The 19,962-nt window shown below is 40.5% G+C and overlaps 2 protein-coding genes across 3 annotated transcripts in view; one reads left to right on the plus strand and one right to left on the minus strand.

The window, feature by feature from the left end:
• The window catches only part of UMAD1 (UBAP1-MVB12-associated (UMA) domain containing 1), a 241,102-nt gene extending 232,083 nt beyond the window's left edge, over positions 1-9,019 (minus strand). The window contains exon 1 of the mRNA XM_081243394.1: positions 8,755-9,019. The gene's annotated coding sequence lies outside the window, so the exon portion shown is untranslated. The remainder of the gene's footprint in view (positions 1-8,754) is intronic.
• Positions 9,020-9,101: 82 nt separating this feature from the next.
• RPA3 (replication protein A3) lies at positions 9,102-12,316 on the plus strand. Of its 2 annotated transcripts, none has more exons than XM_081243396.1 (4): positions 9,102-9,185; positions 10,358-10,432; positions 11,257-11,365; positions 11,932-12,316. In XM_081243396.1, the coding sequence occupies exons 1-4, from the start codon at positions 9,159-9,161 to the stop codon at positions 12,012-12,014; spliced, it is 294 nt and encodes a 97-aa protein (XP_081099522.1). In that variant the 5' UTR covers positions 9,102-9,158; the 3' UTR covers positions 12,015-12,316. The 2 variants fall into 2 exon arrangements, with proteins under 2 accessions (XP_081099522.1, XP_081099521.1); XM_081243395.1 differs by having other exon boundaries at positions 9,106-9,257.
• The last annotated feature ends 7,646 nt before the right edge of the window (positions 12,317-19,962 follow it).

The following is a 19,962-nucleotide window of genomic DNA, read 5'->3' on the forward strand; positions in this document are numbered from 1 at the left end:
ATCTTATTTAATGCCTAAAATAACCCCATGAAGCTTTATTATCTCCCACGTTTATACAGAAATTGAAGCTCTGAAAGGATGAATTATTTTTCCAAAAGTCACCTAAATATCAAGATTTAATCTAGGTCTATATCCTTCACCCTGTGCTGTACTGCTTCAGTGTCCAAGGCTGAGTCATCTTCCCAGCACACATGTCCTACTCTACTCTCCATCTCAGAAAAAAGCATGATGGTCCAAACAGCTGCTAGAGACAGAACCGTAAGTGTTACCTTAATTTCACCCTCTCCCTTTCATCCACTCTCCCCCACCCACTAAGTCCTGCAACCCCATGATATCTCATGAAACTTCTGGTTTCTCTCTATTCCTACTGCCCCTACTTGGGTTCAGCTCACCAACATCTCCAGTTTGATTACTGCAACCCCCTTGGGTGTCTTTCCAACATAGTGGACCCCGCTATGTTCCCAACATGTTTGTACCCAATCCTCCCCAAGTCCCCTTCTACACCATAGTTGTTTGGAAGATGTATGGTCAAGTGACTAGAGCTGGCAAATTATTCTCCCAAGAGCCGTTCACAAAGTTTGGGGTAACCATGCAGGTCTATGTAAACACTGAAGCAACAATTGTTTGGCTGAAGAGAAAGTGGTCTCAAAAGAGACAGAAGACAGTCTGGATTCTGAAAGCTTTCCTCTTCATGGCTTCAGTTCCTTATAAGGCTAATAAACCTTTGGCTAGTCAAGCTAACCCAAAATAGTTCTAATCAGTTTCCTTTTGACCTAAAAGTAAACTGGCTAGAAGGTGGAGACAACCCAAATGTACCCAAAATAAAGAGAGTACCCAAAACTAAATATGGTATTTACTACATACAATGAACTATTATTCAGCATTAAAAGGAATGAAACTCTGATACATGCTACAACATAGAAGAACCTTGAAGACATTATGATAAGTGAAATAAGCCAGACAGAAAAGGACAAATATTGTATGATTCTACTTACATGAGGTACCTAGAGTAGTCAAATTCATAGACTGTATAATGGGCAGAGAGTTTCAGTATGGGATGATGACGAAGTTTGGGAGATGGATGACAGCAATGGTTGTACAACAATGTGAATGTACCTGATGCCACTGAGCCATCCAATTAAAAATGGTTAAGATGTCAATTTTTATGTACATTTTACCACAATCAATCAATCAAGAAAAAAAAAGTTTAAGCTTGTTTAAAAAGGTCATGTTACTTGTACCAAAAGCACCTTGATCAGGATATTCCAAGACATTCATCATCATGAACCCAGAATACTCAACCTAAAATGTCAAACTGATCACTCCCTTTCCAGCGCTCTCCTCCAGCATCACTATTAAGCTCAACTCCTTGGCATGGCATATAAGGAAGACATTCCAAATTCTGGTCTCTACTTAGCTTCATTCTTAATTCTCGCCACTCCCCAGTGCCCTACTATACCTTCACCAAGACCTTGTTATCCTCAACAACTAACAGAATCCCCACATTGGCTCTCTAAAAGAGTACTTGTGGTAATGTCTTAAATATAAATATATATTTTTAATGTATGGCTAACCCAATAAAAGAATTTTAGAAATCTATAGAAGCCAGAAAAGAATCTATAAATCCACAAGGGTATATGCAAATACTAGAGTTAACATTTTCCCTGTGGCCACTTTTGATTTCTAATGGCTAAAAGCCTGGGTTTTAATTATCCATGTCCCACAGGGAAAAAGGACAAAGTCTGTGGCTAAACATCTTTGGAAAAAGGAAACAAAGATCTTCTCTGGAGTAAAATACCCTCAAACTAAACCTCAAAAAAATCAACAAAAAAGTTCCAAGAAACATGAATTCATAATCAAAAAATACTGTACAAATAAAGAAATAAGCCACAGTAAGCAAGAGTCAACAGAATCAAAAAACTCTACAGAATCAGACCCATCAAGACTGTGGGTATCAAAACTAGACCATAAACAGACTTACTTTATATTCTGTAATATATGGAGAAATAAAGGGAGACCTAAAACTATGACAAAAGAGTATCAATAAAAACTACTACGATTTGTAAAAAGAACCAAACAGAACTTCTAGAAACAAATAAAAACTAATATTGAAATTAAAGCAAATGACTCACAACTGCATAAAGAATTAGTAAACTGGAAAATTAGAAAAAATTATCCAGAATTCAGCACAAAGAATCAAAACCACTGAATTCTAAAACAGAGATCAAGAGCACATGAGGTCCTTCCTACTTCTAATCAGAGTTCCAGAAGGAGTTAGAGAATAGGAGAGAAGCAATATTCAAAGAGATAATGGTTGAAAATGTCCAAGTGCTGATAAAGACAAGATTATCAGATTCACAAAGCACAACATATTCACCAGAAAACTAAATAAAAGAACTCCTCATCAGGATACATTATACAGTAAAACTGCAGAATACCAAAAACAAACTGAAGATCAAGCAGATAGAGACATGAAAGAACAAAATCACAATTTAAAAGAAAAGCAAATATTATAAGAGTAAAATAATATCAGAGTAGTCTTGAGAGAAATTAATTGTCCATTTAGAATTCTATGTAGATAATAAACCTATCTTTTGCAAACAAGGATGAAATAACAATATTCAGAAAAACACAAACTGATGGAATGTACTGCCAACAATTCTCACTGAAAGAACTTCCGAAGAAGGTACCTCAAAAAAAGGGGGGGGGCAGGAAACAACAACAGAAAAAAAGTTGGGACGTAAAAATAAATAGTAAGTGAAGAAAATGATACATATATGAATAATTCCAAGCAAATACTAACTGCATAAGATAATAATAATGCCTAATTTGTGGAGTTAAAAGGAATCAAGATAGAACTAAAACTCTAGACAACAGCATACAATTGGAAAAAGGTCAGTGAAGTTGTAGGTTCTTGTCTTGACACAGAGTAAAGTAACTTTAGACTTTAATGTGTTTGTTAAAGCGTGACCACAAAATATTTTATTAAAGAATATGTAACATTCAAACTAATAGAGAGGAATAAAGTGGAATTATGGAAAAAAACAAAAAGTCAATTCAAAAGAAGGCAAGAGAGGAGAAAAAATCATCAACAACAACAACAACAAAGCAGAACACACAGGAAGCACAAAATGACTGCTAAAATGAATCCAAAAATATCAGTAGCCACAATCGATGTAAATGGAAAAAAGATAGAAAAACTAAACCTCTAGCTATATGCACCATTTACGAGAGAAACACCTAAAACAAGGACCCAGAAAAGTTGAAAGTTATCAGGCCAACACAGACACAAATACCACAAGGGTCACACAGTATAAATATCAAATAAGGTGTATTGGTGATAACATAAAAAGCACAGAAGTGGCAAAGCACTCATGATCCACCAAACACTAGTGTTCCCAGAAAAAAAAATCCAGCTTCCACATAACCATTCCAGACTTCACATTATACTGCAAAGCTATGGTAATCAAAACGGTGTGGTACTAGCACAAAAATAGACATACAGATCAATGGAAGAGAATAGAGAGCCCAGAAATAAACCCACACACCTACAGGCAATTAATCTTCAACAAAGGAGGCAAGAATACACAATGAAGAAAAGAAATTCTCTTCAACAAGTGGTGTTGGGAAAGCTGAACAGCTACAAGTAAGTCAATGAAATCAGAACACTCCCTCACACCATATACAAAAATAAACTCAAAATGGTCTAAAGACCTTAATATAAGACATGGCACCATAAAACTCCTAGAAGAGAACATAAGCAAAACATTCTCTCATATAAAATGTAGCAGTACTTTCATAGATCAGTCTCCCAAGGCAAAAGAAATAAAAGCAAAAATAAACAAATGGGACCTAATCAAACTTAAAAGCTTTGGCATAGCAAAGGAAACCATAAACAAAACAAAAACATAACCTATGGAATGGGAGAAAATATTTGCAAATGATGTGACTGACAAGGGGTTGATATCCAAAATATACAAACAGCTCATATAACTCAACACTGAAAAAACAAACATCCCAATCAATAAATGGGCACAAGACCTAAATAGACATTTTTCTAAAGAAGACATACAGATGGCAAACAGGCACATGAAAAGATGCTCAACATAGCTAATTATTAGGGAAATGCAATTCAAAACCACAATGAGGTATCACCTCACACCTGTCAGAATGGCCGTCATCAAAAAGTCTACAAATAATAAATGCTGTGGAGGGTGTGGAGAAAAGGGAACCCTCCTACACTGTTGGTGGGAATGTAAATTGGTGCAGCCACTATGAAATACAGTACAGAGGTTCCTTAAAATACTAAATTAGACTACCACATGATCCAGCAATCCCACTCCTGAGCATATATCCAGAAAAATGAAAACTCTAATTAGAAAAGATACATGCACCCCAATGTTCATAGCAGCACTATTCACAATAGCAAAGACACAGAAACAACCCAAATGCCCATAAACAGATGACTGGCTTAAAAAGAGGTGGTATGAGGTTTCCCTGGTGGCACAGTGGTTAAGAATCCGCCTGCCAATGCAGGGGACATGGGTTCAAGCTCTGGTCTGGGAAGATCCCACATGCTGCAGAGCAGCTAAGCCCGTGCTCCACAACTACTGAACCTGGGCTCTAGAGCCCGCGAGCCACAATTACTGAGCCCACGTGCTACAACTACTGAAACCCGCACGCCTAGAGCCCATGCTCCACAACAAGAGAAGCCACCGCAATGAGAAGCCGGTGCACTGCAACGAAGAGTAGCCCCTGCTCGCCACAACAAAGGAGAAGCCCGCGAGCAATAAGGAAGACCCAACACAGCCAAAACATAAGTAAATTTAAAAAGAAAAAGGAGGTAGTATATGTATACACACACACAGAGTGGACGATTACTCAGCCATAAAAAAGAATGAAATACTGCTATTTCCAGCAACATGGATGGACCTAAAGAATATTATACTAAGTCAGTCAGACAGAGAGAGACAAATACTATATGACATCACTTATATGTGGAATCTAAAAAATACAAAAATTAAATCTGTACACAAAACAGAGGGCTTCCCTGGTGGCGCAGTGGTTGAGAGTCCGCCTGCCGATGCAGGGGACACGGGTTCGTGCCCCAGTCCGGGAAGATCCTACATGCCGCGGAGCGGCTGGGCCCGTGAGCCATGGCCGCTGAGCCTGTGCGTCCGGAGCCTGTGCTCTGCAACGGGAGAGGCCACAACAGTGAGAGGTCCGCGTACCGCAAAAAAACAAAACAAAAAAAACAGAAACAGACTCAGACATAGAAAACAAACTTATGGTTACCAAAGGGGAGAGGGAAGCATGGAGGGATAAATTAGAAGTACAGGATTAACAGATATAAACTACTACACATAAAATAGATAAGCCACAAAGATTTACTGTACAGCACAAGGAACGATATTCAATATCTTGTAATAACCTATAATGGAAAAGATTGTGAAAGGAATATAAAACTGAGTCACTTTGTACACCTGTAACTAACACAATATTGTAAATTAATTATACTTCAATTAAAAAAAATAAAAAGAATCCAGGCTCCACACATTTGGGCAATTCTGTCATAATGGAAGCTTACTGCTTAAAGAAGTGCCTTGCTAGGAAGGAGCTGCTGGAGCCCACAGGCTGGTATCAGTCTGCTCCTCCTTTGAGCTGAGACCTGCTAAGTCAGCTCTCTGATAAGCCACCAAAGAGATGAGGAAATGAACATCCAAGCTCATGAGTCTTGCCTCCCTTAGGTGAAGTACTGGAAGGAAAAAGAGACAGCAAACAAATTCTAACAAAAAGAAAGCCGATGTGTCTACAGTAGTAGCAACAAAATTAACTTTAAGGCAAAAAGCATGATTTGAGATAGTCACTACTTCATCGCACCATTTTATTTCATAATCTTCATCTTGTATGTAGTGAAAACCAAATCTTCAAAAAAATATAGCACAAGTCATCAGAAGTTCAAGGAGAAACTGCCAATGCTACCATTTGCAATTATCTCTATAATTGAGACATTAATCAGACAAAAGGTAAGAAAACAGAAATAGCTGAATACTGCAATTAACAAGTTTGATCCAATAACTGGAAAACACAAATTTTTTCTGAAGAATACATGAAACATTTGCAAAAACTTAATGTCTTAAAGCAAGTCTCATACTTTCACAGAGTTAGTATCAGACAGACCATACCATTTGATGATAATGTAATTACACTAGAAATTAACAGCAAAACAACTTTAATAAATAAAACCTATATATTTGGAAACAAAAACAACCTTTGAATCAAAGAAGAAATACGCTGTAAACTAGGAAATATTTAAAACTTAATGATGATGAACATCTACTTATGAAAAACTTGTGGGATATGCCTAAAGCAGAAGGTACAGGTTACTATACCGAACCCAGAACGTTTTACAGGTGAGTTCTACCTAACAGTCAACGAACAGGTGATCCAAGTTTACACAAAATCTAGAGAATAGAGAAAACACTCCACAACTGATTTCATGACACTACTCTAATGCTAATAATACCAAAATCTGACAAAGACTATATACAAGCAAGGAAAACTACAGGGCAGTCTCACTCATGAACATGAATGCAAAAATCCTAAACAAAACAATAGCAAATCAAATCCAGGAATATGAAATAAAAGACATCATAACCAAGTTGTGTTTCTTCCAGGAATGTGAGTGTTATTCACCACTGAAAAATATATTCATTTCAATCATCTCAAGGCAAAAAAAATGCATTTGATCAAACTCCATAAACACTTAGTTAAAACTTTTATCAAACTAGGAAAGGAAGGGAAAGTTCTTAACCTAATAAGGTTGTGAAGGACTTCCGGGAGGGCTCTTTAAAGGGAGCTGAGTCCCATTAAGGTAGACCCTTTTGTCTGCCCACTTCTTTGCTGCTTGGAATGGGGACTACATGGCTGGTGTTCTACCACCTACCCTGGTCTATGAGGTGATGTGGATCAACGGGAATTCTCCTACACTCCTGACAGGAGGATAAATCGGTACTACGCCACTTACGAACGGCTACACGCGTGATAAAACTATACAGAAAAGAGAGTGTTTCTTTCTGGCTGGTAGAGAGGAGGACTTAACTGAGGATGCCCACCCCTAATGGTGACGTTCCATTTCTTACTCTAAATGAGAGGCCCACATGGGCTCACTTCATTTCTCTGGAAACTATACGTATCAGCTATGTATACTCTTCTCCGTGCATTAGATAACACATAATAAATTTCACGTGACTGAAAAAATATCCAGGAAGCTATTTTAAATTATCTTCTTGCTCATCTCCCTGTTTAGAAAAAAAGATGCTCTTGGTAGGCAAAAGTGCTTTTTTTAACTGTTATAAAACAGTGCTATTAGCATCTGGTGCTTTAAGGGCTGCTCGTTAAAAAACAGTTGCTATTAAAGATATTCATGTGTACTCTATCCTATATAATGCGATCAACTTGGTTTCCAAACCCTCAAGTGCAGATGTTAAGGCTCTACACGGAATATAAAAGAGGCTCTGCTCACTTGTACCGACAACCACTTTTTTATGCACCAACTGACATGCACCCTGCATCTGCTAACGAAATCCTTCAGATGTTTCAGTGACAGCAACATTAAAAAGCAAATATATTTACATAGATGCTAAGTGCTAAATAAACACGGAGAGATGCAAACTATCATTTAATTACGGCACATCAGATTTCCATCTTAAATTGCCGAGTGATGTCTCAAACTGGAACTTCTTAGCTTAAGGCAACTGCGGGACTAAACTGGAGACTCTAGATAGGTACCTGAATTGGCTTTAGGCAAATTGATGGACTCGGTTTCCAAAAAATAATAATATCCGCCACCCCCCCCCCGATTTTTTTTTTCCCAATTTCCGGAGCACCGTTGGCAGGTTTTTTTTATGAGCACTCATTCGGGAATATCGCTGGCAAGACAGGTATCAAATCCTGGAAGATAAAGCCCTCAAAATCAACAGCCACATGAGCCAGCAACAGATTCAAGAATCCCCTCAAATCTCCTTCAAACGCGTTATCCTCCTCACCTCCTCATCTCCCCTCCAGAGTCCTGAGATGTGGAAAGCGATAGGGAAAAAGATTCCTGGGGAGTTAAGAAGAAAGAGTCCGTAAATCATATGGACAAAACTCAGTCAGCTGGGACCTTGCCATTGAGTTATCTAACTTCCTCATTCTGCGGATAGGTAAATTATGTCTCAGGAAGAAACGCACCTGCTCAGAATCTAACAGCCATTTAAATTCGTCTCCTCTCCTAGCCCAGTGTTCCTTCCCTCACCCACTCCCAAATGCTTCAGTTCGTTGCTAACAGTGAGGTGAGAAAACCCGCACCTCCACAGTGTGCCCAAAACGTCGGGGCTAGAAAGGGTCATAGAGATAATGGGGTCAGGCCCCTCCTCTCACAGGTGGGGAAACTGACGAAGGAAAGTGACGCAGCTGGGGCGGTAAATCAGCGACCCTCTGCCACCGAGCAGCAGGAGCTTCACAAAGGCTATGAAAATCACTGGCGACCCCACTTCTCGTTTCCAGAAGGGCAGGGGTCAAAAGGAGACCCGCTCCCTAGATTTCATTCAGCAAGAACCCCGCGCTTCCCAAGCAGAAGTGGGAAGAGGGGAGGCGGGGAAATGCTAACAGCTGGTGGCGCAGCACCGAGAGTGCCACGGCGAAACAGGTACCCACTCCCGCCTCTCTCTTCCGCAACAGTAAGGCTGCGGCGACTCCCGCGAGAAGAGGTACCTGAGGCTCACGCCGCAGTCCCCCGCCGCACCAGCACAGGAGCCCGCCACCCTGCTTCCGGGGTTAAGTCGCGGCGGGGAGGACCGAGCCCTCAAAAGGGAGCCTCAGCCCCGCCCCATCCAAGCCCCGCCTCCACGTACGCTTCGCGGAAGACTCAGGTAACTTCCGGAACGCCGCGCGTCACTAAGCAGCCGATCCCCACTTCCGGACGGGTCCTTGCCTTTTTCTTCGCTTTCGGGTGACTGCGCGATTGCAATCGAGATTTCCGTGCGTTTGATTGGTGGAGCGAGAGAGCTGGTCTCCGCCGATTGGTTTCGGAGGAATCCGCCCCGTAGACGTCCGTGGGGCGCACAGTCTCAGTTGTCCGCTAGTTTCCGGCCGGCTGCCGGCCTTGTGTTGCAATCATGGTGGACGTGATGGAGTCGCCCAAGGTGCGCATCAACGCCAGCATGCTAGCTCAGTTCATAGACCAGCCCGTTTGCTTCGTAGGGAGGCTGGAGAAGGTGCGCACACTCACCACCCTGGGCTCCTTGGGGGAGGGGATCCGTGACAGGGTGGCGGCCTCAGGGTGTGTAACGGAGGGTGAAGGAGGAGGGACAGCCTTATAGCATCACTGCGCTCCCCATTGCTTTATTTCTCACAAGGGGACTTTTTGCACACTTTTTAACCATTGCAGCCCTATTTTGGCGCTTCTTTTAGGACGCGGAATCGCAGCGTTTTCGAACGCGCTCCTTTCTAAATTCTAGCGTCCCACCCTCGTTTGTGTTTACTTAAAGGAAATTATAGACATAACTCCATCTACTTCCTGATTTTTTAGTTACCCAGATTGGACAACTAGTCCAATTTTCTTGTTTCCTTCTTTTATGCAGTTTCCTCTTAGACTTCGTTTTCTCGTTGAAGTCGCTTTTCTATAAAACATTCTTTGATTGTACTTCACTGATCCAATACCTGTCTGTTATTTTACCCCATTATTAGAGTGCAGCCCCTCATCCTGCTGCTGAGAAGCAGGCCCAAAGTGTCGGGATCAGGGAACCGAGAAAGCTTTTGTGTAAAGGCTTATTAGTTTATTTCAGTCACATATCTTCTTGAAATAGGTGTATTCAGACTTCACAGATAGGGAAATTGGTTAGGAGTAGTGTATGGTTCAAGGCCGCAGTAAGTAGCAAAGCTGTCATACAAACGAGGTCTGACTGCACTCTGTCGCAGTCTTACAGGACTAGAACCCAGGTTTTCTGACAACCAGTTCTCTCTTTACTTCCTCATGCCTAATTTTTAAAAACATATCCTCTGTGGGATACGTACCATTTAAATCATGGGTGGCAGTAGATCTCACTTTTAGATAATATGGACTCTTTAATTGTTTTTAGCATAGGGTTGCCAGATTTAGCAAATAAAAATACAGGACACATTTGTATGGAAAATGTTTGTTGTTTATCTGAAATTCAGATTTAACTGGGCATCGTTTGATCAGGTATGTATGCTAACACACGATAATGTGAACCAGTTGAACTGTTCAAAAACAATTGCTTTGTGTGCATCGATTAAGTAAGTTTGGGTCAATCTGCTCATCTTTTGTCAAACTTTTAATCTTTTTATTTTTCAGATTCATCCCACTGGGAAAATGTTTATTCTTTCAGATGGAGAAGGAAAAAATGGAACTATTGAGTTGATGGAGCCTGTATGTTTTAAGTATTAATTCTATGTATATTATAATTAATTCTTCATCTTGTTTTGGTTTGTTGCTCATGTTTCTGATTCTTGGAGTGGATGTATAAAGGACCAGCTTATCAAACTTCTCTCTCTCTAAAATCAAATATTTGTCCTCTTCTTACATTATATTTCTCTTTACATTTCTAACCAATGATTGTTTGGGCTCTGTCATTTTTTAAATACACCCCTTAAATGCTGGGTGACAATTCTCATTCCTTATGAAAATCACATAAGAAAAATCTGTTTAAATCACTTTTTCCTTCCTCAAGAGTTTTATGTTTTTAAAATTCGGTTTTCTATTTTTGTTTACATTTATTTTCAGTTGTCACTTACTTGTTTTTACATTTTATGTTTATTGTACTTAAAAATATTTTCTTGGTCTTTTATGAAGACAGATCTGTATGCTGTTTGGTTAATGGATGCAGAACACACTGTACAAATGTAGTTAATAGAAAGTTCCTTTCAATGGGTCCTTTTAAACAAATTACTCCTTGTGGAAATGCTGAACATTCTCAGTATCTTTAAGTGATTTTGTCTTCAACTTAAACATTTAACTGTATCTTTGGACCCAAAGCCACTGCTGAAGGTAACAGGACTAGTGACATGCTAACAGTAATAAGTACTCAAACATTTTTTAACAAGTTTTAATTCCATTTTTATATTGATAAATTTTAAAATTATTTTGTTACATGAAATGAAAGATAAAATTAGTAAACTGTAGAACAATTTTCCAAGTTAATTATCAACTGAAAATGTGATAACACCAAGTTGACATTTTGTTCTTTGTGTTAGCTTGATGAAGAAATCTCTGGAATTGTGGAAGTAGTTGGAAGAGTAACGGCCAAGGCAACCATTATGTGTGCATCTTATGTCCAATTTAAAGAAGATAACCATCCTTTTGGTAAATAAAACATCCTGTAATTCATGGAATTAGGTGGAAAACAGTTTTATTTTTAACTTGCTATATCTTGGTCTTGAGTTTCAGTCCTGCTACATTTTCAATTTCTATAGAATTTCCTGATCCCAAAGGAAAATGGCAGGACATTTTGGCCTGCTTCTAAACAGTGCCTGTGTATGTAAGAAACTCAACAAAAATTAATTAATATTTGTGGAAAGAAAAGTTTTTTAAATGGGGTAAACAAAAATTGTGTTAATAGTTTTGTTTGATTTTAATATATAGATTAAAGGCATCAAATAATGCACAGCACCTAAAACACAACCAGGCAAGAACTGTGCCTGTACAATGGATGTCAAAATGGGTGGTCTCCTATACTCCATGTCTTTTATTTTTTGGAGCCATAGTTAAATAAATATGATGATCTATATCTCAGTTTTAAGAAATGGATTGTGAAAACAAGTTGACCTCTAAAAGGGAGAGAAAAGAGAAATAGGTATAACTCTTTAGATAGTAATTGATGTTACAGCTTTCCACTGTAGATTAAATGTTTGCTGAACTGTTTCTTTCAGATCTTGGACTTTACAATGAAGCTGTGAAAATTACCCATGAGTTCCCTCAGTTTTTTCCTTTGGGGGTTGTGCAGTATGGTTGAACTTGATGAATTTTTTATGATTGCTAATGAAGCTACATTGAAGATTATTAAAGGAGGCCCCTGATATTTAAAGGAGAGATTCCTGTGATTTTTAATACTTTTATTTGTTCTCTTTTTAATTTCATTTACCTAATGTTATTAGATATTCCAGTATGCCATTTTCAACAGAACTGGTTTATTGACAGTTCTCACCCAAGTCCTAATAAAGAATCATTTCTCTGGCATATGGTCAGATTAGATGCAAGAAAAAAGCAGCTGGCTGAGTTTAGTTTTCTGTTTTATTAATAAAAGTTTAAATGATACATATCGTTGGTCATATCATTCTTATTCTTTTAGTCATCTATTCAGGCACAAACTTGGAATTTCATAGCTGTAAGGTCAGGACTTAGACTTACCAAATGAAACCCTGGGCCAATTGTGTTAAGAATTTACTTGCTACCTCATGAATTACACCATGTTGATTACTTCCTTGACACTCTGTGAAAAATGATTTTATTAAAACAGCAAATAGAATCCAACATCTTATGTAATTTGTGAGTACCTACCTTAGTCAGGGCTCTAGAGAATCAGAACCAATAGGATATATATGGAGATATATATATATATATAATTGTTAGGCAGATTGGCTTACATGGTTATAGAGGCTGAGAAGTCCCGAGATCTGCCATCCACAAGCTGGAGAACCATGAAAGCCGGTGGTATAATACAGTGCGAGTCCGAAGGCCTGAGAATAAGGGAAGATGATGGTGTAACTCGCAGTCTGAAGACCTGAGAACTGGGAGGACACTGGTGTAAGTCCCAGAGTCTGAAGGCCCAAGAACCTGGAGCTCCAGTGTCTGCAGGCAGGAGAAGATGGACATTCCAGCTCAAGGAGAGAGCAAATTTGCCCTTCCTCTGCCATTTTGTTCTATTTGGACTCTCAACGGATTGAATGATGCCCACCTACTTTGGCAAGGGCCATCTTTACTCAGTCTACTGATATAGATGCTAATCTGTTCCAGAAACACGCTCACAGATAGACCCAGAATAATGTTTTACCAGCTATCTGGGTATCCCTTAGCTCAGTCATACTGACATATAAAAGTAACCATCATAGCATCTCTTTCTCAGGATTTTAAAACTGAGCATTCACTAGGCCAAAAAGGGGATACCTGATCATTAAAACAGTTGGTGGAATCATTTAATTTTTTAAAAAATTCTTTTCAACTGTCATTATCCTTAATATGAAATTCCTACTGACTTGTACTTCATACCACCAAGTACCATTGGGAGTGGGCAGGCACGGGTGTTGCAAGTGTAGGACAGTAATACAGAGTAACTGGTGACCTATGTGGCCACAAGTTTTCTGGCCTGACCCATTTTCTTCAGTGAGGAAGTAAACTAATTCTAAATCCATTTAGGTTGTAAATTATACCAAAAATATTTATTTTAAATTGGTACCATCTTCAATTTCAACTTTCACCCCAAAATATTCTACAAATTACTTAAGCAACAGAGCTACTCATGGTAAAGCATTTTATTACAGGAAGTAAAGACAATTGTAATTGAAATTTAGGTGTAGGAGGGACATCAGCTAATCTCAATAACACAGTGTTATCTCCAGTGCTAGAGAAGGGGTCAGTCCTCACTTGTGTTAACCTCGGAAAACTCAGTGCTATTAAATGTTAAAGGTGTCCTGTTTGAAACCTTCCCTTGAACTTCTATGTTCAGTAAACTGGACTAAATGACTAGGGTACCTTGCTTTCTGACAAGTGAATCCTTTACACTAATGATTTATGGTGCCATTTCTCTAGCCCCAGCTTCACCTCTGAGCTGTTCAACATCTGCACTTGCATGTCCCACCAGCGCTTTAGCTTGAATGAGTGTAGTTTGAATAGATGCAGCCCCCCTGCCATGTGTTCCCTGACTTTTTAGTAATAATTTTTTAAAGATAATTCACATATATAATTCACCTATTTCAAGTGTACAATTCGGTGGCTTTTAGTACACAGAGTTGTAACTCATCACCACAATCAATTTTAGCACATTTTCATCACCCCAAAAAGAACCCCTGTACCATTTACCCGTCATGGCCCAGTCCCTACACCACCACTCCCCGCTCCCTAGCCCTAAGAAGCAACTAATCTACTTTCTGTCTATAGATTTACCTGTTCTGGATATTTCATATAAATGGAATCACATATGGCCATTTGTGACTGACTGATTTAGCATAATGTTTTCAAGGTTCATCTGTGTTATAGCATATATCAGTGCTTCATCCCTTTTTATGGCCAAAAGTATTCCACTGTACGGATACACCACATTTTGTTTATCCATTCATCAGTTGCTTTACATTTGGGTGGTTTCCACCATTTAGCTATAATGAACTATGAACATTCATGTATAAGTTTTTGTGTGTACATCTTTTTTCTTTCTCTTGGGTATATACCTAGGAGAGGAACTGCTGTATCAAATGGTAAATATGTTTAACTTTTGAGGAACTACCGGACGGTATTCCAGAGTGGCTATACCATTTTACATTCCCAGCAGCAGTGTTTGAGGATTCTAATTTCTCCACATCCTCAACACTTATTATCTGACTTTTTTATTATAACTATACTAATGAGTGTGAAGTGATTCTGATTTGTCTTGTTTCTTTTAAAGTTACCATAAGCTACTCTGTTGGCCAGAAAAGCTTGAATACCTCTAATCCTTTACACTGCCACTGCCGCTATAAGTTCAGACAACTGTCATCTCTCACTTGAGCTATTCCAACAGCCCTAAATATATTACTGGACTTACTGCTTCCAGCCTCTTCCAATCACCCGGCCAATAGAGTGCGTTAAGCATCGATTGTACTACAATTGATACTACGAAGTTTAAAAACCAGAGAAGTGTGAATAGGGGAAAACTTCCTGGAAAGCTTACAGTGGAGAAACCGGGCCAATATGACCTTAATGAAGTGAACAAGGTTAACACCACCAGTGATGACATGTGGATAAATCGTGTGCCCTCTGATGTAATGGGATAAGAAAGGCGCTTCACCTTTGTGCTATTTTTTCATAAATGCATAATGCCAGTCTAATCATGAGAAAATATCAGACATACCCAAATTGAAGGACATTCTACAAACTGATCAGTACCCCTCAAAACTATCAAGGTAATGAGGAAAGACAGAATCTCACAGAGCACAGAAGACTAAGGAGACATGACAACTAAATGTGATGTGGGATCATGGACTGGCTCCTGGAACACAAAAAGGACATTAATGGAAAACAGGTAAAATCTGAATAAAGTCTGGAGCTAAACTAACGTACCAACGTTGGTTTCTTAGTTTTGACAAATGTACCAGGATAATGTAAGGTAACATAAAAGGAGACAAACTGGGTGAGGGGAGGAACTCTATCTTTGCAACTTTCCTATAAATCTAAAATTACTCCAAAATAAAAATATGCATTGAAAACAAAATCAACACCCGCCAGAGGCTCCCCAGTGACTAGGTCAAGTCCACATTTCTAATTAGTAGTTCAGACCCTCCACAATCTGACCACGTCTCACCTCAGTCCCAAATCCTACTCTCCCCTGGAAGCAATCCTCCAGCACTGATCTACTGTTGCCAGAATACACTAGACCCTTTAAAATCCGGATGCTGTTGAACTTGCTCTCTGCTCTGATTGGAATGTCTGTCTCTATGCCCAAAGGAAAACATTCTCTAAGCTTTCCCTAACTTGGGCAAGCAGAGTTAGTTGCTTTATGTTATATTCCTCTCATCGCACTTAACTTGCTCATAGCCTTTTTTTCGGATTAAAAAATATATAGATTATATACATTTTTAACACTACAAAAATCAGAAGGTAAATTTCCTACTGTCTCCCCAGAGACACTCCTATGGATTGGTGGATTGCTTTCCAGAACTTTCTCTACGTAAACTGTCTGTAGGACCTCAGTATACTTCTCTGCAACATGCATTTTTCATTTAATAAGTCTTGGCAATTAACATACTGAGCTATCTCATGCTTTTTAATGGTTGAAAAATATCCACTGCGCCAAGTGTTTCCTAATTTATTTAACCAGTCTTCTAATTAGTCTTCCCCACTAAGAAGAGGCCCTTATAGATGAAGAAACTGTAGCTTAAAAACCTGTTTTATTTGTATTTCCCAATGCCTAACATAGTGTATGAATAACTTAGTTCATCCATCCTGGTTTGAGAAGCCACAAAGCTGAGAGAAGAGGTAATGAAGGCCTGAACCATAATTTGGTGAAGCGACAAAGAATAGGAGGCCAGGAGTTGAGAATATATTATAATGGATTCCATAGGATAATGGATTCCATAGGACTCAGTGATGATGCTAGGACTTACACAGGGTAAGAGCCAAGGATGAGATCAACAGGTGAGGAAGCAATAATTTCACTTCAATACAAATTTAAGTAGTTAATAGGGCCTTGGGTAAAGATGTCCAGAAGATATTGGAAATGTAGGACCAGACAGAGATTTGAGAGACAACCTAATATTTAAAGTAGACTTTAAGAGATCTACCAATTAGAAATCTCTAGTGGTTTGAAACCCATTTTTCCTAAATTTGGGGCAAAATGCATTTGGCAACAAAACCTGATAAGAATTGTAGTGAGGCTACTTATAGTCTTTATCCTACTTCCAGTAAATACTCATATGCTTCACTGAAGAAATATTACCATGTTTGACTAGAGGGTACTGCCCCTCTGGGAAGGGTGTTTCATAACATATGGTAAATATACCCTCTGACTTTTCTAAAATCAAAGAATTCTGAATTCTGAAGTACATATGGCTCCAAGAGTTTCAAGTTAGGGATTGTGTTCCTAAATCAGGGAACAGCATCCAGAGGAAGAAAACCACAGAACCTGGGGGTGGGGGGGAACTGTGCACTTATGGAACAGCAGTGGGAGAGTGACTGAGTCAGGAGAAGGACCCCAGTGGTGCCCAACACCTAGTAAACACTCAATAAATATTCATTCACTGAAAGAATATCGTGAAAGGCAATGAAAGAGAGTTTCAAAGACCAGTCAATGATGCTGAAAGCTCAAAGAACGGAAGATGACGATTGAGGATAAAACACTGACATTACTAACTTATATATCACACATTTCTAAAAAGGACTAGGCTACAAAAATAAAAAGGGTAAACATCTCGAAAAAGGAGATAACAACTACAAAAACACTCAAGAGGAAATAAACTTAGGCTTTAAATTAAACTCCAGGTGTGCCTGGGAAGCTAGGAAAAGGAAGGAATAATAGGCCATAGAATTTTAATAGCCTTAAATTTATCACGACAATCAAACTTTTCCCTAATATTAAATTCTAAAAGGAATATCACACAGAATCTAATGTGAGGGATGAGGAGCTACAAAGTGGTTGCCTTCAGTCATAATTCTACAGATGTTTTTCAAATGATTGTTTTTATTTTCATCTGACAAAGACAAAATTAAAACCAACTCTGAAAACATCTCTTCATGGGGTATCACTTTGAGTGATAAACTAGTATTACTAAATTTATAGAATTTTGAGGTTGTCTTTTAAGGTATTAACTTAATATGCATTAAGTCACTCAACAAATATTTTGTGTCAAGTCCTGGGCTAATTGCTAGAAATACATTTAACAAAGTCCCTAACCTCTGAAATTTCAATCTATGGCAGTTTAGCATAATTGCCAAAGATGTCTCAACTCAGAACTATTTAATATTTAACTGGTCTAAGGTTTCAAAGAAATCCATCATGATTAAGAACAACCAAATTCTGTAAGTTCTATTTAGTGAAATTCCAATTTGGTTTCCTCCCTTACTTAATTCACATGGAGTTTGATTCTGATCAGTTGCTGAAAGAAAATTAATAATCCTAGTACCACAGGTTATCATTCCTAAAAAGATGATGCTGCACCCCGGAGGAAGATGGCGGAAGAGTAAGACGCGGAGATCACCTTCCTCCCCACAGATACATCAGAAATTCATCTACACGTGGAACAACTCCTACAGAACACCTACTGAACGCTGACAGAAGACCTCAGACCCCCCAAAAGGCAAGAAGCTCCCCACATACCTGGGTAGGGCAAAAGAAAAAAAGAATAAACAGAGACAATAGGATAGGGACGGGACCTGCACCAGTGGGAGGGAGCCGTGAAGGGGGGAAGGTTTCTACACACTACAAGCCCCTTCGCGGGCGGAGACTGTAGGTGGCGGAGGGGGAAAGCTTCGGAGTAGCGGAGGAGAGCACAGCAACAGGGGTGCGGAGGGCAAAGCGGAGAGATTCTGGCACAGAGGACCGGTGCCCTCAGGCACACACCAGCCCGAGAGGCTTGTCTGCTCGGCCGCCGTGGCGGGCGGGGCTGGGAGCTGAGGCTCGGGTATCGGCTTTCAGTCGGAGCGCAGGGAGAGGACTGGGGCTGGCGGCAGGAAGAGAGCCTGAAGGGGTTAGTGCACCACGGCTAGCCCGGAGGGAGTCCGGGGAAAGGGTCTGGAGCTGCTGAAGAGGCAAGAGACTTTTTTCCCTTTTGTTTCCTGGTGCGCGAGGAGAGGGCATTAAGAGGGCTGCTTGGGGAAGCGCCGGAGACAGGCACGAGCCGCGGGTAAGGCACGGACCTCGGAGACGGGCGTGGGCCGCCGCCGCCGCCGCCGCCCGCCGCCGCGGGGCCTGTGTGCGAGCGCGGGTCACTGTCCGCCCCGCCTTCCGGGGGGCCTGTGCACCCCGCCACTGCCGGGGTCCCCGAGACCCGGGGACGGCTTTCCCGGGAAAGCGCACGGAGCGCCACGGGCTGCTGCAACGTCACGCCGGCCTCTGCCGCCGCAGGCCCGCCCCACACTGCGCGCCCCTCCCTCCCCTCTGCCTGGGTGAGCCAGAGCCCCCGAATCAGCGGCTCCTTTAAACCCGTCCTGTCTGAGCGAAGAACGGACGCCCTCCGGCGACCTACGCGCAGAGGCGGGGCCAGGTCCAAGGCTGAGACCCGGGAGCTGTGAGAGCAGAGGCAGGGAAATCTCTCTGTGCAGCCTCGGAGGCAGCGGATTAAAGCTCCACGGTCCATTTGATGTGCCCTGCGTCTGTGGAGTGCATGAATGGACAGCGAATCATCCCAAATTGAGGAAGTGGACTTTGAGGACAAGATTTAAGACTTTCCCCCCTTTTCCTCTTTTTACAACGAATTATTCCAAATTAAGGAGGTGGACTTAGAGAGCAAGATTTCAGACTTCTCGCCCTTTTCCTCTTTTTACAACGAATTATCCCAAATTGAGGAGGTGGACTTGGAGAGCAAGATTTTTGATTTTTCCCCCTGCTCTCTTTTTGTGAATGTGTATGTGTAATCTTCTGTGTAAGATTCTCTCTGTATAGCTTTGCTTCCACCATATGTCTCAGGGTTCTATCGGTCCGGTTTTTTGTTTTTTTTTTTTCAGTAATTACTTTCTAATTTTAATAACGCTACTATATTTCATACTTTATTCTATTTTACTTTACCTGCTCTTTCTTTTTTTCCTACTCTCCCTTCCTCCCTCCCTCCCTCCGCTCCTCCTTTCCTTCTTTCTTTTTCTTTCCTCCCTCCCACCCTTCTTCTTTCCACTTTCTTTTTCTTTCCTTCCTCCCTCCCTCCTGTCTTTCTTCCTTTCCTTCCTCCCTCCCTCCCTCCTTTCTTTCCTTCTTTCTTTCCATCCTTCCTCCCTCCCTCCCTCCTTTCTTTCTTCCTTCCTTCCTTCCTTCCTTTCTTCCCTTCTTCCTTTCTTTCCCTCTCTCTTTCTTTCTTCTACTAATTCTTTCTTTCTACTTTTTCTCCCTGTTACTCTGAGCCGGGTGGATGAAAGGCTCTTGGTGCTGCAGCCAGGAGCCAGTGCTGTGCCTCTGAAGTGGGAGAGCCAACTTCAGGACACGGGTCCACAAGAGACCTCCCAGCTCCACATAATATCAAGCAGCGAAAATCTCCCAGAGATCTCCATCCCAACACCAGCACCCAGCT

The sequence above is a fragment of the Mesoplodon bidens genome (genome assembly GCF_964165515.1).
Source record: "Mesoplodon bidens genome assembly, chromosome: 9".
Taxonomy (NCBI): domain Eukaryota; kingdom Metazoa; phylum Chordata; class Mammalia; order Artiodactyla; family Ziphiidae; genus Mesoplodon; species Mesoplodon bidens.

Bases quoted from the DNA above. Each gene is read 5' to 3' on its own strand.
- RPA3 (XM_081243395.1), top strand. From the start codon at position 9,159: ATGGTGGACGTGATGGAGTCGCCCAAGGTGCGCATCAACGCCAGCATG. The intron at 9,258-10,357 runs GTGCGCACACTC...TTTATTTTTCAG, and splicing joins TCGTAGGGAGGCTGGAGAAG to ATTCATCCCACTGGGAAAAT. The intron at 10,433-11,256 runs GTATGTTTTAAG...TCTTTGTGTTAG, and splicing joins CTATTGAGTTGATGGAGCCT to CTTGATGAAGAAATCTCTGG.